This window comes from Nipponia nippon, unplaced genomic scaffold, assembly GCF_047370975.1.
Source record: "Nipponia nippon isolate SJK-2023a ecotype South Korea unplaced genomic scaffold, ASM4737097v1 scaffold_23, whole genome shotgun sequence".
Classification (NCBI taxonomy): Eukaryota; Metazoa; Chordata; class Aves; order Pelecaniformes; family Threskiornithidae; genus Nipponia; species Nipponia nippon.
In genome coordinates this window covers 4,068,621-4,089,578 of record NW_028262340.1, presented here as the reverse complement: position 1 = coordinate 4,089,578, position 20,958 = coordinate 4,068,621, and the positions used below count along the sequence as shown (strand labels likewise).

The 20,958-nt window shown below is 53.7% G+C and overlaps 1 protein-coding gene across 4 annotated transcripts in view; it reads right to left on the bottom strand.

Moving 5' to 3' along the window:
- EPHA10 (EPH receptor A10) overlaps positions 1 to 19,966 on the bottom strand; it is a 45,783-nt gene extending 25,817 nt beyond the window's left edge. For 2 of the 4 annotated variants that reach the window (XR_015705433.1, XM_087760635.1), the window contains exons 1-4: positions 19,876 to 19,966; positions 18,479 to 18,543; positions 16,546 to 17,215; positions 258 to 413 (exon numbers count right to left, since the gene is read on the bottom strand). Coding sequence is in view for 3 of the 4 variants with exons in the window: in XM_087760635.1 (XP_087616761.1) it covers positions 258 to 413; positions 16,546 to 17,215; positions 18,479 to 18,543; positions 19,876 to 19,966 (982 nt within the window). In the remaining variant the exon portion in view is untranslated. Of the gene's footprint in view, positions 1 to 257; positions 414 to 16,545; positions 17,216 to 18,478; positions 18,544 to 18,746; positions 18,929 to 19,875 lie in introns of those variants that run through there. The other 2 variants (XM_087760637.1, XM_087760636.1) reach the window with 2 other exon arrangements.
- Positions 19,967 to 20,958: the final 992 nt, after the last annotated feature.

Sequence of the window (20,958 nt, the reverse complement as noted above, 5' to 3'; positions counted from 1 at the left end):
ATCAGATCGCAGCCTCAGCCTGCGAGCTCTGCGGCGTAGGGACAGCCCCTCCATCCCCTCCCCACCGCGGCAGTACCCTGGTGCAGACAGGACCTCCGAGGGACACGCGTGCCCGGGCGCAGCTCCCACGGGCTAGCAGGGGGACAGCCTGGGACAGCCTCCCGGGCACCCGCTCAGCTCTGCGCTGCAGGACAGACGCAGCGTCTGGATCCCCGTATCCTCGCTTTACAAAGAGCCGGCATTTCAGCGAGACGTACGTGTGCAGGAGGCAGATGGTGGGTCTGACGGGGACCTGGAGTAGTTCTTCTGGCACGAACAGAACGTGGAGGCTTCCTCATGCGTGAAGCTGTGCTCAGGGCAAGGAGAGCAGAAAGGGAGACGGAGGGAAAGCCTGTAAAATCCAGGAAGGCAAGCTGAAAAGACAGAGAGAGGGAGTTACGGGAAGAACACCACAAGACGAATGGGGGATATGTCTGATGACTGCATTTCCCCATTTCCTGGGACATCCTTTGCCTGCCACTGGCCAGCAGGCATCACCCTCCAAGCTACCTTCCCCGAGCGCCTGCATGATCCTGGCACCAAGAGAGATGTGCCTTTGGTTCGACCCAGAATGGACATTTGGGTGCTGCAGCTCTGCACTGACTTCCAGGCTGGAGGACCCTTTCAAGGGGCTGGAGGAATGGTCAGACATCAGCTGGAGCACCGCGTGGAGGTTCTGGAGGGACACGGGACAAGGTGGCTGCAGAAAGATGCAGGATACAGAGAACACATGACTGGGGTTGAGAGTCAGGTGAGCGGAGCAGAGATGACATGGGAGGCACAGCAAGGCTCAGCAACAACCCCAAAAGGGGGGGAATATAGACAATGGAGAAGTTGGAGACCTCATCAATCACCAGAGCTTCATATACAAACCCAAGCCAGAAGGCCATGTCACTGGCAGCTACGGCTTTATCACTGTGGATTATACAGCAGTCACTGCAGGCGGTGAGGTATGGGCTGAAGTTAGGCAGCAGTATAAATTTGCTTTTATAGGTCATACACAGGCTCCCCTCATCCTTTTGAAAGTACCTTTGATATGCAAACAAACAAGTAATTCACACGCCGGTCAAGGATTTGCTTGATCTTTACTAAAAGCAGCATGCAGCCTACGAGCAATACCCCTAGCAGGACACACACAAGCTACTTCTGCATGAAAGACTTACTACCTTACAAAAACAACAATAATAGCTGCAAACCCCCATAAAGCAGTTTGCAACAGCTTCAGTTTGACCCTAAAACATCTGAAAAGGAAGCAGCCTGCAAAGAAACGTCTGCCTGGCATTGCAGGGTGCCCCGTGCACACCTCCTGCCCGCCGGCACATCGGTCCCCCGGGGCTGGCAGCCCCTCCGTGCTGGGGGGCGACCCCCGGCAGGGCCAGGGGTTTGTCTCAGCTGGTTTTCAAGCCAAACAGAAGCACTCATGTTTTGCTTGGCTTCTTCATCTTCTTGGTGTGGTGCTGCTGGCTGCTACCCCGTCATCGGCTCCCTCAATATTTAAACTTAATCACTTGTAAAGTTCCTAGATGAACAGCTCCACTAACGCAGTCCTCTCTCTTACAATTTTTAAGGAGTTGGCTGCTGAGACTGTTCTTTTAAAGCAGATTATTCCAGTGCACTCTGGTTCATTAATTTTTAGCATGATATAAAACTGGCAGCTACAGCTGTGATCTGAGGACAAAGCACTAAGATGTAGCACAGGGCGGAGAGGATCTTTCCCTGGGATGCTGAAAATGGGTGAATATTTAAGGGGAGGCTATTTCATCTACCGCAAGGTCTTTAGAAATTCAGTGCCCTGCAGTCACACACGGGGAGGGACCGCAGCACCACAGCTGAGGTTTGTACTCCCCGCGGTCCCTTCATCCCCTGGCCGCCGGCACACGGCAGACAGCAGCTTGGCAGAGCTGGGAGCAGCAAAACACACGAGACATTTTTGCTTTTCTTACAGAACAGATACAGCCTTTCAAGAGCTGCCCAAAAGCCTTGCTCCTTGCCAGACAAGATCTCGTGCTGTCGTGTCACCCAAGGCAAGCAAAGCCTGCAGAAAGCAGGAGATTTGGCCTCCTCAAGCCCAAGAAATGAAGAGAGACTTCCTTGTATCTGGAATGGAAATTGCAACTTTCCAGCTGACGTGGACTCAGCGTTCTATTTCTATAGCAAAACTGAAGAGTTCAATTGTTAAAAAGGAGAATTAAAAAAAAAAAAAAAAAACCTTTTAAAAAACGAGGGAGCCCAAATTAGCAGATTACTCCTGGGCCCCTCTTGGCTGCGGTTCCTAGCTGAACTGGACAAGGCAAAGCATTTCAGCGCATGCTGCAGTCGCCCAGACGCAAAGGGCAGCACCAGCGGTGGGCTCTGGCCAGCTGAGCTGGACATCGGGACCCCGCAGCGGTCACCGGAGGCGCGCTGGCGTTTCTTGTCTGCCTGACCTGCCTGCGATGCTGGCGCTGGGTGAGACGACCCACGTGCCAGGAGCCCTCACCGGTCTCACTGGCTGCAAGGGGAGCCCAGACACCTCCACCGGCTGTCAGTGCCTGCCGGACAGCTGGAGCATCCTCTCCCGAGAGGCGCTGGAGGCAGGATTTCTAGGAAAATATATATTTCTAGGAAGAAGAATTGACATTTGCTCCTTGATCTTGCAAACTCTCGGCAACAGTTGCTGCCAGTATGGCACTGGAGAGCCTGCAGTTCCATATTCACCTCTCCCGTCTCAGTCTGCATGCCTCCAATACCAGATAAAGCTAACCTTTAAAAGCACAGGCTTGACAAACACAAAAGAGGAGGAAGATTAAGACAGCGAGCCACAATGCATAGTAAATGTCATTCCCTACCTAGGATGCTAGATAAAACAGAAAAAAACTAGCAAGTATTTCAATTACTCCCAAAACTTCCAGCTTCCTCTTTATATTTGAGAAACCAAACCAAAACTAATGTTACATTCATCTAATGGCGACATAGGTAGCTTGCTTTTCCTTTAGTTAGGCAGCCCTGACCACAACACAGGGCAGAAACATCACCAGCGGCCCGCTAAAGATCCCAACGCCCCGCATGCACAGGGCGCAGCCGCTTCCAGAGAGCAGAAGCCTGAGAACACATCCTACCACGGCAGAGGAGGCAGCCAGATTTCAACAGAGAAACCCAGCACAAGCACGGAGCATTTGGAGGTCTCTGCTGAAAGAGCCACCGACAGCGAGCCGAACACGTGCTGCGCCCGAGAAGGGGCAGAGAATCAGCAGACCCCCAAATCCCGCAGTCCCCGCACGCTGGGGACAACGTTTGAACTTTCCCGAACGCTCAAGCGTTTCCTCCCGGCTCTGCAGGGAGGTGACCCGAGCGCACACCCCAGAACCGGCCCTTCTCCCAGCGGCTGGAGGGCTCGGGGAGACGTGCGCCCCAAGAGCAGAGCCAGGGCACGGCCGGTCCCCCGGTGCCTCCTGGCAGACAGCCCTGGGACGGGACGGGGGCTTGTGGGCTTCGGTGCCGCACATCGACTGCAGCCTCTGTCTCATCCCTCCCCGCGGGGAGAAGCCCATCTCGTTACGGCATCAAAGTCTGAACACCGGCGCGAGATTCCCGCTCGCACCCTCTGTCAGGCAGAACAGAAAAATCAATGTTGTTTACAAACTTGATGGAAGCTGAGCACTAAACCCAGAGCATACTGCCGCCATACCTCGGATTGAAAGGTGAGCCTGACAGTCACATAAATTTGACATCTCGTCGTAGGACATTGAACGTTCTCAATTAGAAGCATCCTTCAGGCTGTTCCTCCCTCTTTTCTAATAGCTAGCAGAAGTAAGTTTACAAAAGTGTCTGTCAGAAGATATGTTGGTTAATCACTGTACGAAACACCTCGATTTGCATTTCCCAGAAACACAAGCACGCCGAGCCTGCGTGAGGAGCCTGGGCGCAGCCCAGCCGGGGGGCTTACTTCTTAATTTTGTTCCTTGGTTGTCTGAATCTTACACCGGAGAAGAACAAAAGCGCCCCAGCGCATGTGATGCATCATGTGTGCATCTCCATTTCTTTTCTCAGATAAACTCCCACCCTCTTCCACCTCATCCCACAAGTGTTTTTCTTGGTCCCCAGCTGGTTTAGGTGTCCCTGTTATTTCACAGTGCACATTTTTGCAGTGGGTATGTGGCAGCTCTCAAGAGATCAGGCCATCAATTTATAGAATGAAATTCTCTTTTTTGTACGCTATTTTCTATCCTACTCCTTGTCCTTAATTATTAAATAATAAAATTCAATAATACATTCTCCTAGAGCCAAAGAGAAGCAGCTGGATGGGTCAGACAGATTAATTGCCTCTCTCCAGCTCCATCATCGCTGCCCACACAAGCTACTCCCTGTTCACCAGGCGTGCCTTATTCATTTCACTGACAGAGAGAGCACATGTTCCCTCCTTGATATAACACTGTATGCACACACGATCAAACCAGCAGCAGAACAAGCAACATTGATTTGTGCTGCAGCTTGGCAGATTACCCGGCATGATGCACCCACGGGAAGGGTTTCTCTTACCGACTCGTCTGCCGCAGCTCCTTGGACAAGAGCGGATGGCTCTATCAAGAGAAGGCAACGCCTGGCCTGTGCCATAGGGAAAGCAGGGGCAATTGAGGATGCAGAGTTCAAAAATGCATGGTTTCTTACTCAACTGGCATGTGACAGCTTTAATTTTCCCTCCCCAGCAGTTCAGACATCTCCATCTCCCAGCACCATGAAGCCTGACAACTGGCTTTTTCCGCCAGCAGCTCCTAGGCGTAACCTTCCTCTCCAGCCAGGGACTCAGAGTCACAGCTCCAAGGATGCCGAAGCTGCTCCTTCACCAGCAAGGATCTCAACATTTTCTAAGCTGCAGCTAGCTCAGTGTACAAGTTTTGGCTTAAAAAATGGCAGAAGAGATCCCCAGCTGAAATCCTGATTAATCCGCAAAAGGGCATCAGAGTTTGAGCAGCTTTATCTTGTTAATCAACGAAGAGTGATTAAAAGTGACTCGCTATGTGCATCAAGTAGGACAACCTGTCTGCAGGACACAGGCTCTGTAAGCTCCAGCGTTGATCGTAGTCGCCGTTCAAGTGAAGCATGGCCAAGACTTTGCATGCAGCAGTAAAATGAAGTTATTAATCACCCTGGCAGTATTCACCAGCTGGTCAGCAGCCTTTTACATTGCGTGCACTTATCATACCCATCACTGCAACAGTTGACTACCTCAAACAATTAAGTTAACCTTTGTTTTCTTTCTGCAGTATGGAAACATTAACCACACTGACAAGTGGGAAACCGGGACAGAACGACCGTACGATTTGCACAAAGTCATATAAGACAAATAGGACCCAGAACAGGACTCGGGTCTCTGGAGGTCCAGCCAGCACACTGACTGCACAACCAGAGACAGAAGTTGACCCTTAATGATTCACAGCTTTCCTCTGCAAAGGCTCTGCATGTTGGTTTACGCATACACAAAGAAAAAAATTGGCTTTTAACCAAGTGAGAGCAAAGACTGAATCCTCTTCCAGCAGCCTCTCAGACAGGCGCTGCTCCCGCTAGCCTTCTCCCACGGAGTGGTTAAGCTCAATGCAAAGCTTCTGTCCAGAGAGCATCCCCTCTTCCCGCAGACCCGCGGCTTCCACATGCAATCTTATCGCGAGCAGGGCCGAGCAGCACGTCTCCGACCGTAATTGCATTGGCAGCAACTCGCCTCCTAGGGAAAAGGCAATCTTCTTTAAAAGAGCAGACAGCCTGGGTGAGCGAGCGAAGGCGCAATCCTGTATCTCGGCAAGTTTAAAGGAAATTCCCCGCCTCTGCCACCTGCCCCGGGGACTGCACGCCTGGGGACCAGGGGCTGCGGAGCCGTGGCTGTGCCCCCGGGGGGACGCTGCAGATGTCGGCAGCAGTGGGAGGAAGGGCAGGATCCCCCTGAGCAGGCACTGGGGAAGCCTGGGACGGACACACTGCGGGAGCAAATCCTACTTCCACAGCAGAAGCCGGAGCAGAGGCTCTCCAGCTCCATGCTGGCTACGCGACCCTCAGCCGTTCCAGCCATCATGCCTCATCCGATGTGCCTTTCCTGCACCCGTACGTGGTGTCGATCCACTGGGCCTGTTGCTGGCTGAGGCAGTGAAGCCGTCCGTCCCTCCCCAAGCTTGCGCGAGTGTCCGGCTGCTCCGCACAACGTAGCTGCATCAGCTGCGAAATCTTTTGTAAATTAAGCAGCGTGTTTCAATAGACAACTGTGAGCAGAAGTATGGAAGCATTCACCAACGCTGCCCCAGACACATCGCAGGACCCAGTAAAACCAAAAATCCATTTCCCGCAGCTTATGAGTCCCTTCTAATTAAAAAGTGTTCATCATTTTGCAGAGAGGAAGGGGCCGAGATCTAAGTAAATCCTGAAGCTTAGCATAAAATATTAAGAGAATGAGCAGAGATGGAAGATTAAACACTAGGCTGAAATTGCTTCATAACATGGATTTAGGAATAAAACTACTTAACCCAGACAACTTCATGTTAATGTTAATACAAAAATCAGGCAAAACCCATCAAACATACTTCCTGCCCCTCTCCATAGCTGGAAAAAAACACGCCTGCATGCGGTGTCCCCTTCTCTGCTTCTCCAGCCCTGCTGTGCAACGAGAAGGACTCGCCTGAGGATCCCACCTCGGGTGCAGTTCAGGAGGATCCTTTTAAAGACTGTTTCAAGGATGCCATGCTGGGGCAGCGCTTCTCAGCCCACCTGCACAAAACCAGCGACAGACACCGACACGGCCTCCTCTCACCTTCGGCCACGACCCCCCTTCCCCTCCCGGACCTGGATGTGGACATGGGCCACCACGACTCTCACGCTCCAGACCCGCACCATGCAACGGAGATGCCGCTTCCTAAAGAAAACATTATTAGCAATTTTATACACATCAACGCAGTTTCTGTTAAGAGTGACCATGCTGAGGCACAAGACCCAGCCCAGGGCAGCCAGGCGGTGGGTCCAAGGGTCCGGCAGCGACCCCGCTGCTGGGCAGAATCATAGAATCATTAAGGCTGGAAAAGACCTTTAAGATCATCAAGTCCAACCGTTAACCCAGCACTGCCAAGGCCACCACTAACCCATGTCCCTCAGCACCACATCTCCCCAGCTTTTAAATACCCCCAGGGATGGGGACTCAGCCCCTGCCCTGGGCAGCCTGGGCCAGGGCCTGACAGCCCTTTCCGTGAAGAAGTTTTCCCTAATATCCAACCCAAACCTGCCCTGGCGCAGCTTGAGGCCGTTTCCCCTCATCCCATCGCTTGTTCCTGGGGAGAAGAGACCGACCCCCCCGGCTCCAGCCTCCTTTCAGGCAGTTGCAGAGAGCGATGAGGGCTCCCCTCAGCCTCCTCTTCTCCAGGCTGAACAAGGGGAAGGGAAGGGGCACGCAGCGCAGCCACGGCTCTGCGCAAGCACGCCCGCGCTAGCATCAGCGCCCAGCAAAGACCACGGCCTTGGGTCAGCTCCTCTGGGCACCACAGGATAAACCCATCACCGGCTGTGGAAGGCGTTCGCTGTCTCAGCGGCAAGCTCCAGCAACACCTTCGTAGCCACACTTACCCCTCCTTGCTGTCTGGTATCATTTTCTTCATACCAGAGTTTGTTGGTTTGTTTACACCCTCAACATTTAGTCTTAATGCTTTTGATGGGTTCTGCCTTTTTTTTTTTTCCTCCCCAAACTGTCTCAGGTCAGCCTGCTGACCCACAAACCTTGCAGATAGCTTCGAAGAAAGAAAAAAAGAACACTGCCTGTGTTAGCACTATTGAATTTCTTCATGTTGCTGAACTCCTGCAGATAGCGGAGGAGCCGCATGCATGCCAGCATGAATCAATAACGCCTGCAGTTTCACCCAAAACGCCTATACACACATTTATAATTAACACTACAACTCGGTTGTCTTCCAAAATCAATTCCTTTCCATTTTTTGTCATGAAATTGTATTTGACAAAGTTCATCTGCTTTTAACGTACGTTAATTTTCTCTGCCGAAGTAGGCATTCATAAAAACGCCGTTTAGGAAAGACAGCAGCTAGGGGAAACACGCAGCTGGTGCCGAGGGGGTGCTGCAGCAAGAACCATTGCAGCACCCAGGGTCAAGGCACCCCAGCAGACCAACAGTCCCGCCCGGCGAAGGACGGACTCAGAGCACAGAATAAAGTTGCAGTGGTGTATTGAGCTGGTGAAAGAGCCTTGTCCACAAATGTCCTCGGGTAATAGAGAGGCTCCTGTCTTCTCTTTACACGCTGGTTTGCAATCTTGCCTTGTCTTACTGCAAAAACTGTAATCAGTGCTTTGCAGGCAGCGAGCGGTGCCGTTACAGAATCCCACTGTGAGGAAGGGAAAAAAATCCTGTCCAATCTCCACGCCTGTGCAAGAGGGACAAAGCCAGCGTGAGGGAGCGATCAATACAAGCACTGGATTGGGTCTCCAGCTCCTCTTACCTTGGTACCTTGCCCACCAGGACGGGTATTTCAGGCTGTGAATTCAAAGGCAGCTTGTCTTCCACAAATTTCTTTTTTTTTTTTTTTTTTTTGTAAAATAACTGATTTTCAAAAATACTTTTCAGCTGCCTACAGTCCAACATGTTCCCAGCATCTCTGAAACCTCTAGGACAATGCCACTCTATAATTTTTGCCCTTGTTAAATAATTTGAAGAGCACTGAAATGAAAACCTATGTCCAGAGGCTAGATCTTTGTGCAGCTCCAACAATGAGCTCTTAATAGCTGAAATTAAATTCAGTGATTTAGTCCAGAAGAAAATTAAATACCCAAGAATATTAGTAAGACAGTCTTGAAATATCTAAAAGAATTTAGAATTGCTCGAATTCAGTGCTAGGCAGTACTGAAGAGAACCTCATTGCTATTTATGCAGGAATTTTCCTCAAGGACACGCTAAAGTAGACACATCCGCGGAGCCAACTGCAATTTACTGTTGTCTCTTTCAGTTCCCAAATGCATCTACTAAATAATTCCCCGCAAAGGACTGACTGACCTGCACCTCCAATGCCCCCTACTCCCGCCAAGTGCTTTATCCCACACAAACTCCCTTAGCCATGGGCAAGATATGTTTTCCCCCAGTATTTCAGCAGAATAACCAGCATGTCCATCTAGCAGCCGGGGATCTATAACCTTGAGCCTGACAAGAATTCTGCAAACGAATTGTGATGCTTGTAATTTTCTGAGTAGTTTGCGCTAAAACTAAGTATCATAGAGTAATTTGTGTCTGGCTCTGCCACAATTTCCATAGCCATAATTATTTCAGACACACTGTAAAACAGCAATATAACGTGCGATCCCGAATAATAAATATCTCCAAGCTTGATCATTACTCCAAAAAAAGACTAAAGAGAAAGCATATTTTACATGGGTGTTTCATATGCATGACTGATGGAAAGCAGCAGCTACCATAAGGCATCACGGCTATCACGGAGGCTGCTAATGGGCAGATGGAGGCGGATTCTCCAAATCCATTCAGGGCAAAGCTCTCCACGCCTTCCAGTTGTCACTTTGCCCAGGTCACAAAGGCGCTCCAGCTGTGTTCTGCTAGAACACAGGACCCAGGAGGAGAACGCCAAACCATAACTCAGAAAGAAAAGTATAAATTTCCTCAGCGATTATTCCTTCAGCAGCAGGCACAGATTTACTCCCACAGCCCCCACGTGATGTGTAGCCCCGTTTCCCATCCTGCTACCACCTAGCGCAGCCACGGCGTGCCTGCTCCAGCCCTGACACATGCTGCTAAACCTGCGCATCGGCACCGGCCCCGCCAGCGCAGCGTCTGTGCTGGATGCCGGTGGCTGCATCAGTGATGAAAGTAAAACCTGGTGCTTTGTGCAACTTACAGAATCCCAGGAGAAAAAATAAACTTATTATGCATAATACTCAAGCATCAGTCAGAAGATAAAATAAACTCCAGAAGCATATACAGGTTTGTAAGCTGATGTATAAAAGATGAAACAAATCAAAAGCCCCAAGTGCTGTGCATTTGGATCCATCTTTTTTGTATTTAACCAGAAAAGCAGACCTTAGGCTTCAGGAGGTATCTTTGCACTAAATGACAAAATATTGTAATTTATTATTCTAAATTTCTTTAGCTTTCAATTTAATTATTTATTTTGTATCTAAGGACACTGTAGTGATGTGTTGCCTTGATGGGACATGTGCAACGCACAGGAAGGCATCTTACCAATACCCCTTCCCACTCCCGCCCCAAACTTTTGCTCAGCAAGAGCAAGCCCTGGCCGTGCAGAGCACACACGCACTCGATTTCCAAAAACATCTTCCAGAAGGAGACAGCCTGCTCAGGAAATCCCCAGCTCATACGGCCTTCAGATGCTCTCCTTCCTCCTCCTCTGCTCCCAGGCAAATGAAGTGGCCGATTCCCAGAGCAAGAGGAGAGACTCGGGTTGGTGTCGGGCATCGCGCTTCCACTCCCGAGCCTCTCCCCCGACTGCAGGGTGCACAGCCTTTGCCTGCACCCAGGGACTGCTCTTGCACGTCCCGGCCGAGCCGCCAGCCGCAGCAGGAGCATCGCTGCCCGCGGCCCCTCGCAGCAGAGCGCTGCTGATGCGCAAGGCAGCCATGCAGCCCTTGAGACTTCCAAGGACACAAGCCGCGCTCGCAGCTTGCTGTCATTAAGAGAAAGATGGTGTCAGGAGCTCTCAGGGCCAGGCCACTGCTTTTGGACTTTTTTTTTTTTTTTTTCCTTTTTTTTTTTAAAGTCAGCGTCTGCAATTCATTGGCAGAAGGAAAGGCACAGCCTGGCAGCACGATGCGGGCAGGAGGGTGCTGCCAACGCAAAAAGACAAGCACTAAAAGGGGAGGTATAACAGGACACAAAAGAAAAGGCTGTTTTTCTAAAAGGCAAGCACTTTCTCTATTGTAGCACTTCCCTTTGGAAAATAAAAATCAAGGACTTTCTCCAAATCCTCTTTTCTACAGAAAAACATCCTTTTAAATTTGCTCAAAACGTTGACCAAGTTTATGTCCAAGTAATGCCTGGCAGCAATGAAGAAACTACTCTGTTTCACAGTATTTACAGCTGTGTTTTTGTCCACAAACCTACTACTCACAACAGGCAGAGATGATCTTCTCAAAGGCATTGCTTATCCGTTTGTTCCCCTACTATTCAAGAAGCCAAGCACAGGAAAGATAATATTGACTTCCCTGAGATATCTGTAGCAAGACACAATCTGCTACGAGAGAAGTGTTCGCACTGGCGCTAGGACAAGAAGTTCTAAGCTTAGGTGACTGCAAGGGCGATTTGTGTTAGACATGAGGAGGGCAAGGTGCTAGGACAGGCTGCCCAGGCAGCAGCAAAAGGCATCGCTGAAGGGCTTTGGGAGGAGGATAAACACCCGCCAGAGCAAATCCCAGGGAAATCTGCAGCACCCGAGAGCCCCGGCAGGCAGAAGAGAAGGGAACAGCCCAGCTGGCTGCCTTTGCATGGGCTTGCTTCAGTAAGGAATTACCGGGGGGGGGGGCTGAAAACGGGTTCGGAAAACAGCAACAACGAAGGGCCACATCAGAATCCAGACTGTGCTGTCACAAGTCGTGTCTCCTCATTAACAGCAACAATTATAAGCTGACATAAAGTGTAATTATACTATCCACAGCGTTAGATTCATCAGGCAATTACAGCCATTAATAATGCACCCCAGCCCGATGAGCAGAGCGGACTCGCAGTCCGGCACCCTCCATTTTTCAGCAGACCACTGATGAATCCCACAGCAGATCAGAGAAGCTGTTTCTTGCCTGCCGCAGCGTTAAGCGTGCATTACGTTTTGTATCGCTAGCAGTTACCATTAGCAAAGACTGCTTTCTTCTAATTAGCACTGACTTGTGCCTTTCATCTCATCCCTATGTTTTGAGACCAGCAGCCGTGCCAGCTCGCCTTGTAAGGCCCCCAAAGTCCTTTACGTGGAAGCTGCCAGGGATGAACCCAGTACAGCCTGAAGACAGTGCACTTCAGCCAGAGGGAAACACCCCAGACGCCGACACACGGGCTTGCACCGACAGCCTCGGGTGCTGGAGCCTTCTCCAGAGCATGCCTGCTGGAAAGGCTCCGTGGGAAGACTTGCCTCCAGCCCTCGGAAAGTCCCATTTCCATGCACACAAACAGGCAGAGCAGCTGAAAAGTTCTCTGTGCAACAGGAATACCCGGCACAGTGGGACAAACCGTGCAAATCCGCCCAGCCGAGCTGGGTAACTCGTGCTGGTTTATCACAAATGTACAGGAAAGGGGTGGGAAAATGAAAAATCCCACAACAGCAACACCTTTCCTCTCTCGATCCTTGAAGTTTCCTTTCAGGAGAGCCCAGAAGACCAACATGCTTTATAAGCAAAAGAACGAGTCCGAGGGCTATCATTTTCTCCAGCTTTCTCCCTAAGTGAGATACAGTAAATATTCCTTGTGTCCTGACCATGGCATGTTGAATCCAACATACTGCTCAAAAAATCCCTTCAGTAATGCAGAACAGGGCATTTTATTCCCCTTCTCAAACAGCCACCGTGGGCACCAGCAGCTGCTCCTCATGCCCGCAGGCTGCCACAAGCAGCAAGGCGCTGATGCGACTTGTTGTGCGAGGTTTTCCTTCCCTGAAAAGCGGCAACACTTGATGCTTATTGCAAGGGAAGAAAAATACATGCATGTGTTTGGCTGGGCCACAGAAGAGAAGCAGCAGTGGCCAGGGACCGGCCCGAGCGCCCGCACTCCGGCTAGCCCCAGGCCCTCCCTCACTGCCTGGTCCCTGCAGGCCCAGAGCACCAGAGGCGTCAAACCTAGCTCGGCCAAATTCACTTTAAAACGTTTAAAAATCACGACAAAGCGCTAGAAACTATTTCCTCCCTAAAACTGGTTTCAGTAGTGTCATCCCTGCATAGGCAAGGGATACAGTCCGCTAATTAGAGCATCATCTATCAGAACGAGCGCGGTGCCAGGCTGCCCTGCGCAGGCGATGCCGGTGAAGGAGAGCAGAGCGCAAGGGCATTTCCCCAGCACAACGGCGGCGTGGAGCTGGCTCCCGACGCTGCTGTCAGAAGTGGAGGGAAATAAATTGAGAAGGAAACTTCGCTACAGCACAAATTTACGTTTCTGTCAAAGAAGAGTGGCTGACAGCTATTTTCGGAAACTGGTCTCCATCATATTAATTCAACGTCTGGTTGAAGTTGTCTCATTTGCAGCAAATCTGGCTGGTAAATATTAACCTTGGGCTTTGTTGAAATTCTCCTTGCAGATATTACAAGGGATTGGATGGAAAAGATGAAGCAGAAAGAGACAACTTTACAGCAAATGTCAGGCAGATCCTCCACATCACGGTTTCATTTACACAAAAGCTATTGCAATACACCACAAAGTAAATGGCATGAAGGGGCCACAGCTCATGCCTGGTAAAATTAAAGGGTAAAAAGACATCAGTGCTGAGAAGTGTACCGAAAACAAAATAGGGATGGACAGGTGATCATCCACACTGCAACAGGACTTCTCACTTGCCTGCCATGCATCTGCTGGAAATAGGTTTTAAGATCAGAGTAAGTGCAGACCAGCAGCTGGCTATAGATATATATTAGACAAGAAAAGCAGTCTAAATGTATTTACAGTGACAGAACCTCTCCTCTTATTTGAGAGTAGATGTTAAACAGATGCTAAAGCTGCTCAGTTCCACCCTAGAGATGGCTGCATTTCAACGACCAGCAAAGTGATTCATCAGAAACGTGCAAACCCATGAAGCCTGTCAGGTACGCTGGGGTTTCTTCAGAGAAGTGGTGCGATAGAGAAAGATGGACAGTGAAAAGGCTCGGCTTTCTCGCAGCAGTAATTAGCAGTGCCGTAAATCCTACTAGTCTTTTTTCATCTCTCCTAATTTCAGTGTGAAGATACAAATGTTCTCTCAGCGGCAGGATGATTTCAGCACTTAGATCACGGCTACAAGGATTCTAGCTTTATGATTTAGTTCAAACAGCTTCACCAGTTCAGTGGGAAATGAAGCTCGTTCTTCCTGCAGAGAAGCCCGCACCTCCCACACCTCGCGGCTGCCACCAGCGCTGCCGACCAGGCGCAGTCCTGCCCGCCGCCAGCACCGACCCCGGCCCCTGCACCACACCAAGGGCGCCGGCAGCAGCAAAGCCAGCTGGGCTGGGGTCAGACCGGCCGAGGGCCTCAGATGGCCCCTCTGCCTGGCGAGCACAGCCCCGAGGCACCAGTCAGTCCCTGCGGAGGACAGCCTCATGTGCCCCGGCTTCAGAGCACGACGACAGAAGGCAGTGCCCAGCCGCAGGATGGCCTGGGGAACCTTCTTCTTCGCTTCTGCCATCCGATTTCCTTTTGATTTAGACCCAAGAAGTGCTTGCCTTGGCCCTAAGCACCACCCTGGCTCCATCCCAGATCCAGCCGGCAGCCAGGCCCCGCGGGGTCACCGGATACGCAGCCACCCCAGCAGTCGGCAGGGTGAATGGGTGACTGATTTCAGACACCGGCATGTCCCATGCTGCAAGCGCAGCCAGAAAGGTCTCGGAGGAGATTGAAGGATAAGGGAGAGCCGGGAGCTGCGAAGCGGCACCTGAGACAGCCTGGAGAGCCACCAGCTGCCCAGGATGGGGGGTCGGCCCCCAGGCTGTCCCTGCTCCCCAAAGTGGTCCCTGAACAAACTCAGGGTCCAACCTCTCATGGCCACAAGAACTGCGACAGACACTGCAGCCAAGAAGTTTCACGGGCAAGGAGGATCCAGCAGACTCGTACCCGCCGAGCCCTCCAAAGCCACCGCCGCAGGGCCACTGGTGGAGCCAGATTTGCTGTGCCATCACCTGGCTGTTTTAACATCCCCAAACTCCCACCGTATTTACCTGCCTCCAGCTCAAGGGCTTTTGTCCTTGTTGAAGAATTTCCTCAGCCCCAGATGCTTTCATCAGAAATCTTCTAAAGTTATTCACTTAGTGCTATGCTAATGCAGGGCTCTAAAAAATATAAAAAACTTTGAACCCTTAAAAACTATTTTTCTGATATTTGACCAGACATCAGACGCTGCTCCACAGAGAGAGACTAATGACCTGCTTTCTGTGAGAGGGGGGGAAAAAACTTAATTATGTCCATTAAATTACTTCAAATATTTTTCCTTAGAGAATATGAATTATTTAAACTCAACACAGAGAAACCTGAAACATTAGCAAAAGCCTTCTGGGACTTGCTATGTAAATTCCCACTCCAAACAGATGGGGAAAGCATGGCGAGCTGCCACGCAGCCGCTGAAGCAATGAACAGCACTGAAATTTCAATTCAATAGTTTTAATAAGGTGTCCTTAAGGAGGGCACCAAGCAAACAGCCGCTCCCCGGAGCGCCAGGAAGGGCTTCCCACATGGAGGACAACAGCACAGTTGGCACAATCTCGATCTGAAAAGCCTCAAGTAGCTCCTGAAGGACAGAGCTGATTCCTCAGGAAAAGCTCCCTCTCCTACCATGCCATACGCCTTAAACACAGGCGAACTGTACCCATTTGGGACTTATTTAGCTAATTTCCATTTTCTACCAGGTGAAAAGGTAGAGAGGTTCAAGGTATCACCTGGACACCAGGCATGGGCAATGACGGGTGTTTCCAGGTGTTTCTTACTGAAGAAAACATCTCTCACACTTCCCAGCTGGTGGTCTGACCTCTCCCCTTTGCTAACGGGCCAGCCATGCACACTGCCAGTTAATAACTGGTAGCCAATTACACCTTTCGGAGAAGAAAAGCCCCTGGGTGCTGACGGAGAGAGGAACGGGGTAGGAGATGCACACCCGCCGGGGACCGCTGCCGGCTCGTGCTGGCACCTGACTCGACGCAGAGGCAGCTGAGACCATGCTGAGCTGGGACCAGATCCTGACCACGGCCTGAAGCAGGAACGTGCCCGGGAGGAGGCTTTAGCCCGGCACCTCTCTCCCTTCAGAGGCTCACACACCCCGGGAGGAGGAGCACGGCAGCCCGCATCCCGCGCTCTCGGGGCTGATCCCATGCCCGGCTCTCACCTGCCTTTGAAAGCGAGATCCAAGTGGTCACAGCACCAGGTTCATCAGAGGGACACCCGGTTAAGGTAGAGGTTATATCCATTTTTACAGCTGTCATTAAACGTAACCTTGCGAGCTGCAAAGTCACCCAATTATTAAGTTGTGTCTAAAGCAAGACAAAGGGGATGTTAATGTTGTAGAGTAATTTCATAGTTACAGATAAAGCTGTGGGAAATGCCTGATGGTATTCAGAGCTCTGGCACTTCTGCCCAGCCAACACCGTGCTGCAGAGCAGCTACCGGCAACGCGCCCCATTTACCCAATCGCCACCCTTCAAATTAAGGTCTGGCTGTTAGCTGGGGAGCTGCAATCAACTAAAAGAATCATATTGCTGACAAAAGGCAATTCCACTTGTCTGAGTTGTGCTCAGGCACCAGGCAGACTGGAGCAGTCTGGCAGCAACACGGACTGACACAGACAAAAACTGCCAGAGGACATCGACGGCCGCTTTTACCTCTGCATCCCCCGTCCTTCTCCTCGAAGCCGGGAGCACACGCGCACTTCCCTATGGGGACCAGCCACTCGCCCTCCGCGCTGCAGTGCATCCGGGGGGGATTATCCACATCCACTTGGGCGTGAGCGACACAAGCGCCCTTAACTTCCACCAAAGTCGCAAAGGCCGTCTCCGCCACCGTGTCCGGGAACACGGCCAGGTTCTGCACGGTGGCGAGGCACTTCTTGTAATAGACCCGCACGGAGACCAGCGCCACACAGGCGCCCACGTCCTGGAAGCCCAGGTGGAAGCCTCTCTTGCTCAGGTGCCCAATCTCCCTCAGCTCAGTGTTCAGCTTCATCTTACGCTCACCCAGGTCCCCCTGCGTGAAGCTCTCATCAGCAGCAATGGTGTCGATCTTGGTGTGCTTGCTCTCATGGACGCTACGGCCCAGGTCGGAGTCAGACTCGACGTAGTACAGATTGAAAGTCTCCTTGCAGGTGCCGGTCACGCCGGGGATGCTGTTGCAGTCCCGCAGGGTGAACTTCAGCTCGATGAAGATCCTCTGGCCGTCGCGCCTGGCGATCCAGCCCGTCTGCAGCCAATTGTTCTGGTTTGGCTCCATGACGTTGCAGACCTGGTACGTGCGTATCGGCTTGTAATTCTCATCCACGCCGCTGATTTCTTCCCACTGGGGAAAGAACACAAAGGGCTGTAACAGCTCGCGAGCTGCTGTGAACAAGAACCTGCCGCCCCAGCAGAAACACACTGATCGGTATAAATATCACACCACAAGCCTCTCCACCTACAGGCCATTATATCATAGGCACTAAAAGTCCTTAGCCCACCAACACCACAAGCTGTAGTAACACAGCGGTGCTGCCAGACCACCTAATGCCCAAGCTCTTTGCAGAGGTGCAAACACAGAGATGCAACCAGAAAGAGGGCACGGGCATCAGACCTCCTAAAACAGTCTCATATGAAACTGGACACATCACCTGCTGAGAAGCCAGAGCTTCTCTCCTCAGATTTGCCATCCCTGGGAAGGTGGATCTGTACAGCGTAATGCCAGGTGGGGCTGGGCTACCCAGAGAAGTCAAAGATGGCCAAGGAGATGTGATGCCAGTCACACCATCACACAAGGACAAATAGCTTCGTGAACAGCAAGCGGCAGCTCCTCTGTCAGGAGAAGTTTTAGCTAGAACAGGACAAATCCTCTGACTGCAAGTGAAACGGTATTTCCCCAAAGTTACCAGCAGAGATTCCGATTAATGAAATGACGATTCAACCCTCACAGCCTTAAGGATGACCTGGCAGCTTCCCAAAGCAATTCTTTCTGGGGGTAAATTTACGCAAAATTGCCAAATGTACCCAAAACAGAGTTTCTCCTGCAGACTAACAGCTGGGCAAGGCAGGATCTATCACTATTCCCTCCAAATGGTTTGTTTCCATTCCGGAAAATGAACCCAAAGCAGCACAGAACACAACTCTGAGTTTCCCGGCACGCTTTCTTGAAAGCAGCTATGGACTGGCCCTGGCAGCAAAGCAGGGACCTGATCAAACAAACCCTAGGTGATGCAGAGCTCCGGATGATCCCACTCCAGCCACAGCCCTCTTCCAAGCGCCGAACTGGTCCCCAGGAGCTCGCACCGGCGTGCCAACTACAATACAGAGCCCTGGCTAGCCGGTGTTTATTACAGGAGTGTAAAATTCGTGTTGAGGAGCCGTTCCGCGTCACGTAACCAGTACTTCACTTCTCGCTCTGCTCCCCAGGGTGCCCAGCACTGAACAACGCGACAGCTCGTGCCAAGCTGCCCACCCGCCGCGGCTCGAGGAGAGCCCGTGGCTGCCAGCCCCCTCCACCGGCTCCACGCGTGGACTTGCAACACTGCTGAGCACCAAAAGGCAGCCCCTCTCCGGCAGCGCGGGGGGACAGTCCCACCTCCGCACTTACCCCGTTTGACGGGTGCGAGGTCCAGCCCAGCTCCGCTTGCGATTCCTTCGAATCCAGCAGGACAACTGCAGGGAAGACAACACGTTAGAAAGCAAACTCGCTAATGCAGGAACGCCCATAACTATCCCCCCCAGTCTGCCCGTTGGGAAGCTCGGTGCCGTGCACCCCTTCCTGGACACCCGGGGCCAGGGCCCCGAGCACAGGGGGCAGCTCCCGCCCCAGCTCCACCAGCCACGGCGTCAGCGCCTGAGCACCGAGCGGGACTCACGCTGCAGAGCTCCAGGCTGCGCATCCGGAGCAGACCTCGCAGTTATGCGATTAGCACCCTAACCTAACGAGGATGACGTCCCAGGGAAGGCTGCAGTCCTTCCCAAGGCACTCTGCAGGACAATCCCTCCGGCACCACCAGCTGCAACTGTACCGTGCCCGCAGCGCGCGTATCTCCTGGAACTGAAAGGCACAGGCAGCTGCTTTGAAAGAAGAATTTCCTTGAAAGACTACATCCTTTTCCCACAGAACAGCTAATTCTGGCAGGAAAAGGTATTTCCCCCAGATTCACAGTTTCACGATCCCTCCCCAGCCAGCAAACCCAAGCAGCCCCTGACGGGCGAGCTGTGTCTCGGCTCAGATCCGAGACCCCAGACTCAAGACCCCAGGCGACGCCGGGGAGCGGAGGGCGCATCCCTGGCCGCTCCCTTCCCAAGCCAGCGCTCCAGGACGCTTTTCCCGGCGCCGCGGCGGGACCGGGCTGCCCCCGCACCGGGACCTTTGGGGCCTGAACCCCCTCCCCACGCCACGGCCGCGGGGCGCAGCCTGCGGCGGGGGTCAGCGCTGCCCCCCAGAGCCGCTGCAGCCGGAGCGGGCAGCGCGGGGCCGGTACCGGCAGCGCCGGGCGGGCAGCGGGCGCCGCAGGAGCTCGGTCCTCCCAGCGCTTCTGGGGAGCGCAGGGATCGGGACGCCCGGGTCCCCTCGCTCCGGGACCCTCCGGGCTGACCCGGCCACGCTGCGGGGACCCGCCGAGCCCCCGCCCGCCCCGTCCCGCTCGTCCCCGTTCCCCGGAGAGCGGCGGCGAATCCACCCCACGAAGCCACCGCCGCGCCCGCGGGGGCAGGCGGAGACACCGCGGGGAGGAAGGGGAAGCACGCCCGGACCCGACCCGCCAGCCCCGGAGCGGAGCCGCCTGCACCGGAGCGGAGCCGCGCCGGCCTCTCCCGGCGGCGCCGGGCACCGCAACGCGCCGCCGGACCCGCCGCGGGCGACCGACGCCGGAGCCGATGCGGCGGCACCGAGCGCCGAGAGGTGCACGGAGCACCGGGGAGACGGCGCGGCCGGGAGCGTCGCTGCCCCGGGTGCCGCGGCCCCGCCGCTCCGCCCGCCCGGCCCCCGCCCCGGCTCACCCTGCTCGGCGGCGGCGCGGGGCAGCACCGGCAGCAGCAGCAGCAGCGGCAGCGCCCGGGGGAAGCCGCCGCCGCCGCGCGCCGTCGCCATGGCGCCGCCGACTCCGCGCGCCCCGCGCCGCCGCCGCGCTCCAGCCGCCGAGCCCCGCCCCCGCCCCGCGCCGCCAACCGCCGCCGCCAACCGCCGCTGGGGCGTGGCCGCGGGCCGGCACGGCCAATCCGCGGCGGCCGCCGGGGCGCTCGGCGGGAGGGGGCGGGGCGAGGGGGCACCGTTCACTCTGAAGCCTACTGACGGCAGCTGCAGTCCAATCCCCCGCCAGCTGTGCCTCATTGCACGATCTGCGGGGCGGGCTGCTGCCAGAACGGGCTGAGCACAGTGGGGCTGAGCTTTGGGCTGCCTGGCATCGCTGCCGAGGGCAGGGACTGCCCTCCCCGTGGAAGCCAAAGGATTACTGGGGCACGGACAGCCCTTGCTGATGCTGAGACGCGGCGGCCTGTGGTCACAGCCATAATTAACAGTGCTGTGGGCCCCCCTGCCGCATGACATTTGCTCCTTGCTGCCATTAACGGGCAGTCAGGGGGGAGTCAGAGCCTTATTTCTGCACCACAGGGCCCACGCAGCAGGGCGCGTCTCATTACTGCCCTTGCCTGCATGCGATGCCCAGGAACGCCAGTTTTATGTCAAGCCCTCTGTTCCGCCTTTCTCTCTTCAAATTTGGGTCTCAGCTTTGTCTCAAGGTCCTCCAAGTCCAGCGGCTGCCATAAAAGTCTGAGCGGCCAGAAAGAAACCCCAGGAAAAGGCCGCCCCAGGCAGGGCGGGTCCCGCCAGAGCTGCGCGAAGGGCAGCGCCGCGGCAGCAAGCACAGGGCGGGGAGGCTGTGGTGAGGTCGGCTGGGCTGGGAGAGGCAACTCCCGGCACGCTGCAGGTGAGACGTGTGCCGCCAGGCCCACAGCCTCCTGCACCGGGGGAGGAACTCGATGAGGTTTGATTATCGCTAATTGTAGGTGTTGCAGGTCCCTGCAAAACTCAGTCAGGCTGACCGCCTGACGGTTTCCCACCTGATGGCTGATACCCTGACGCCA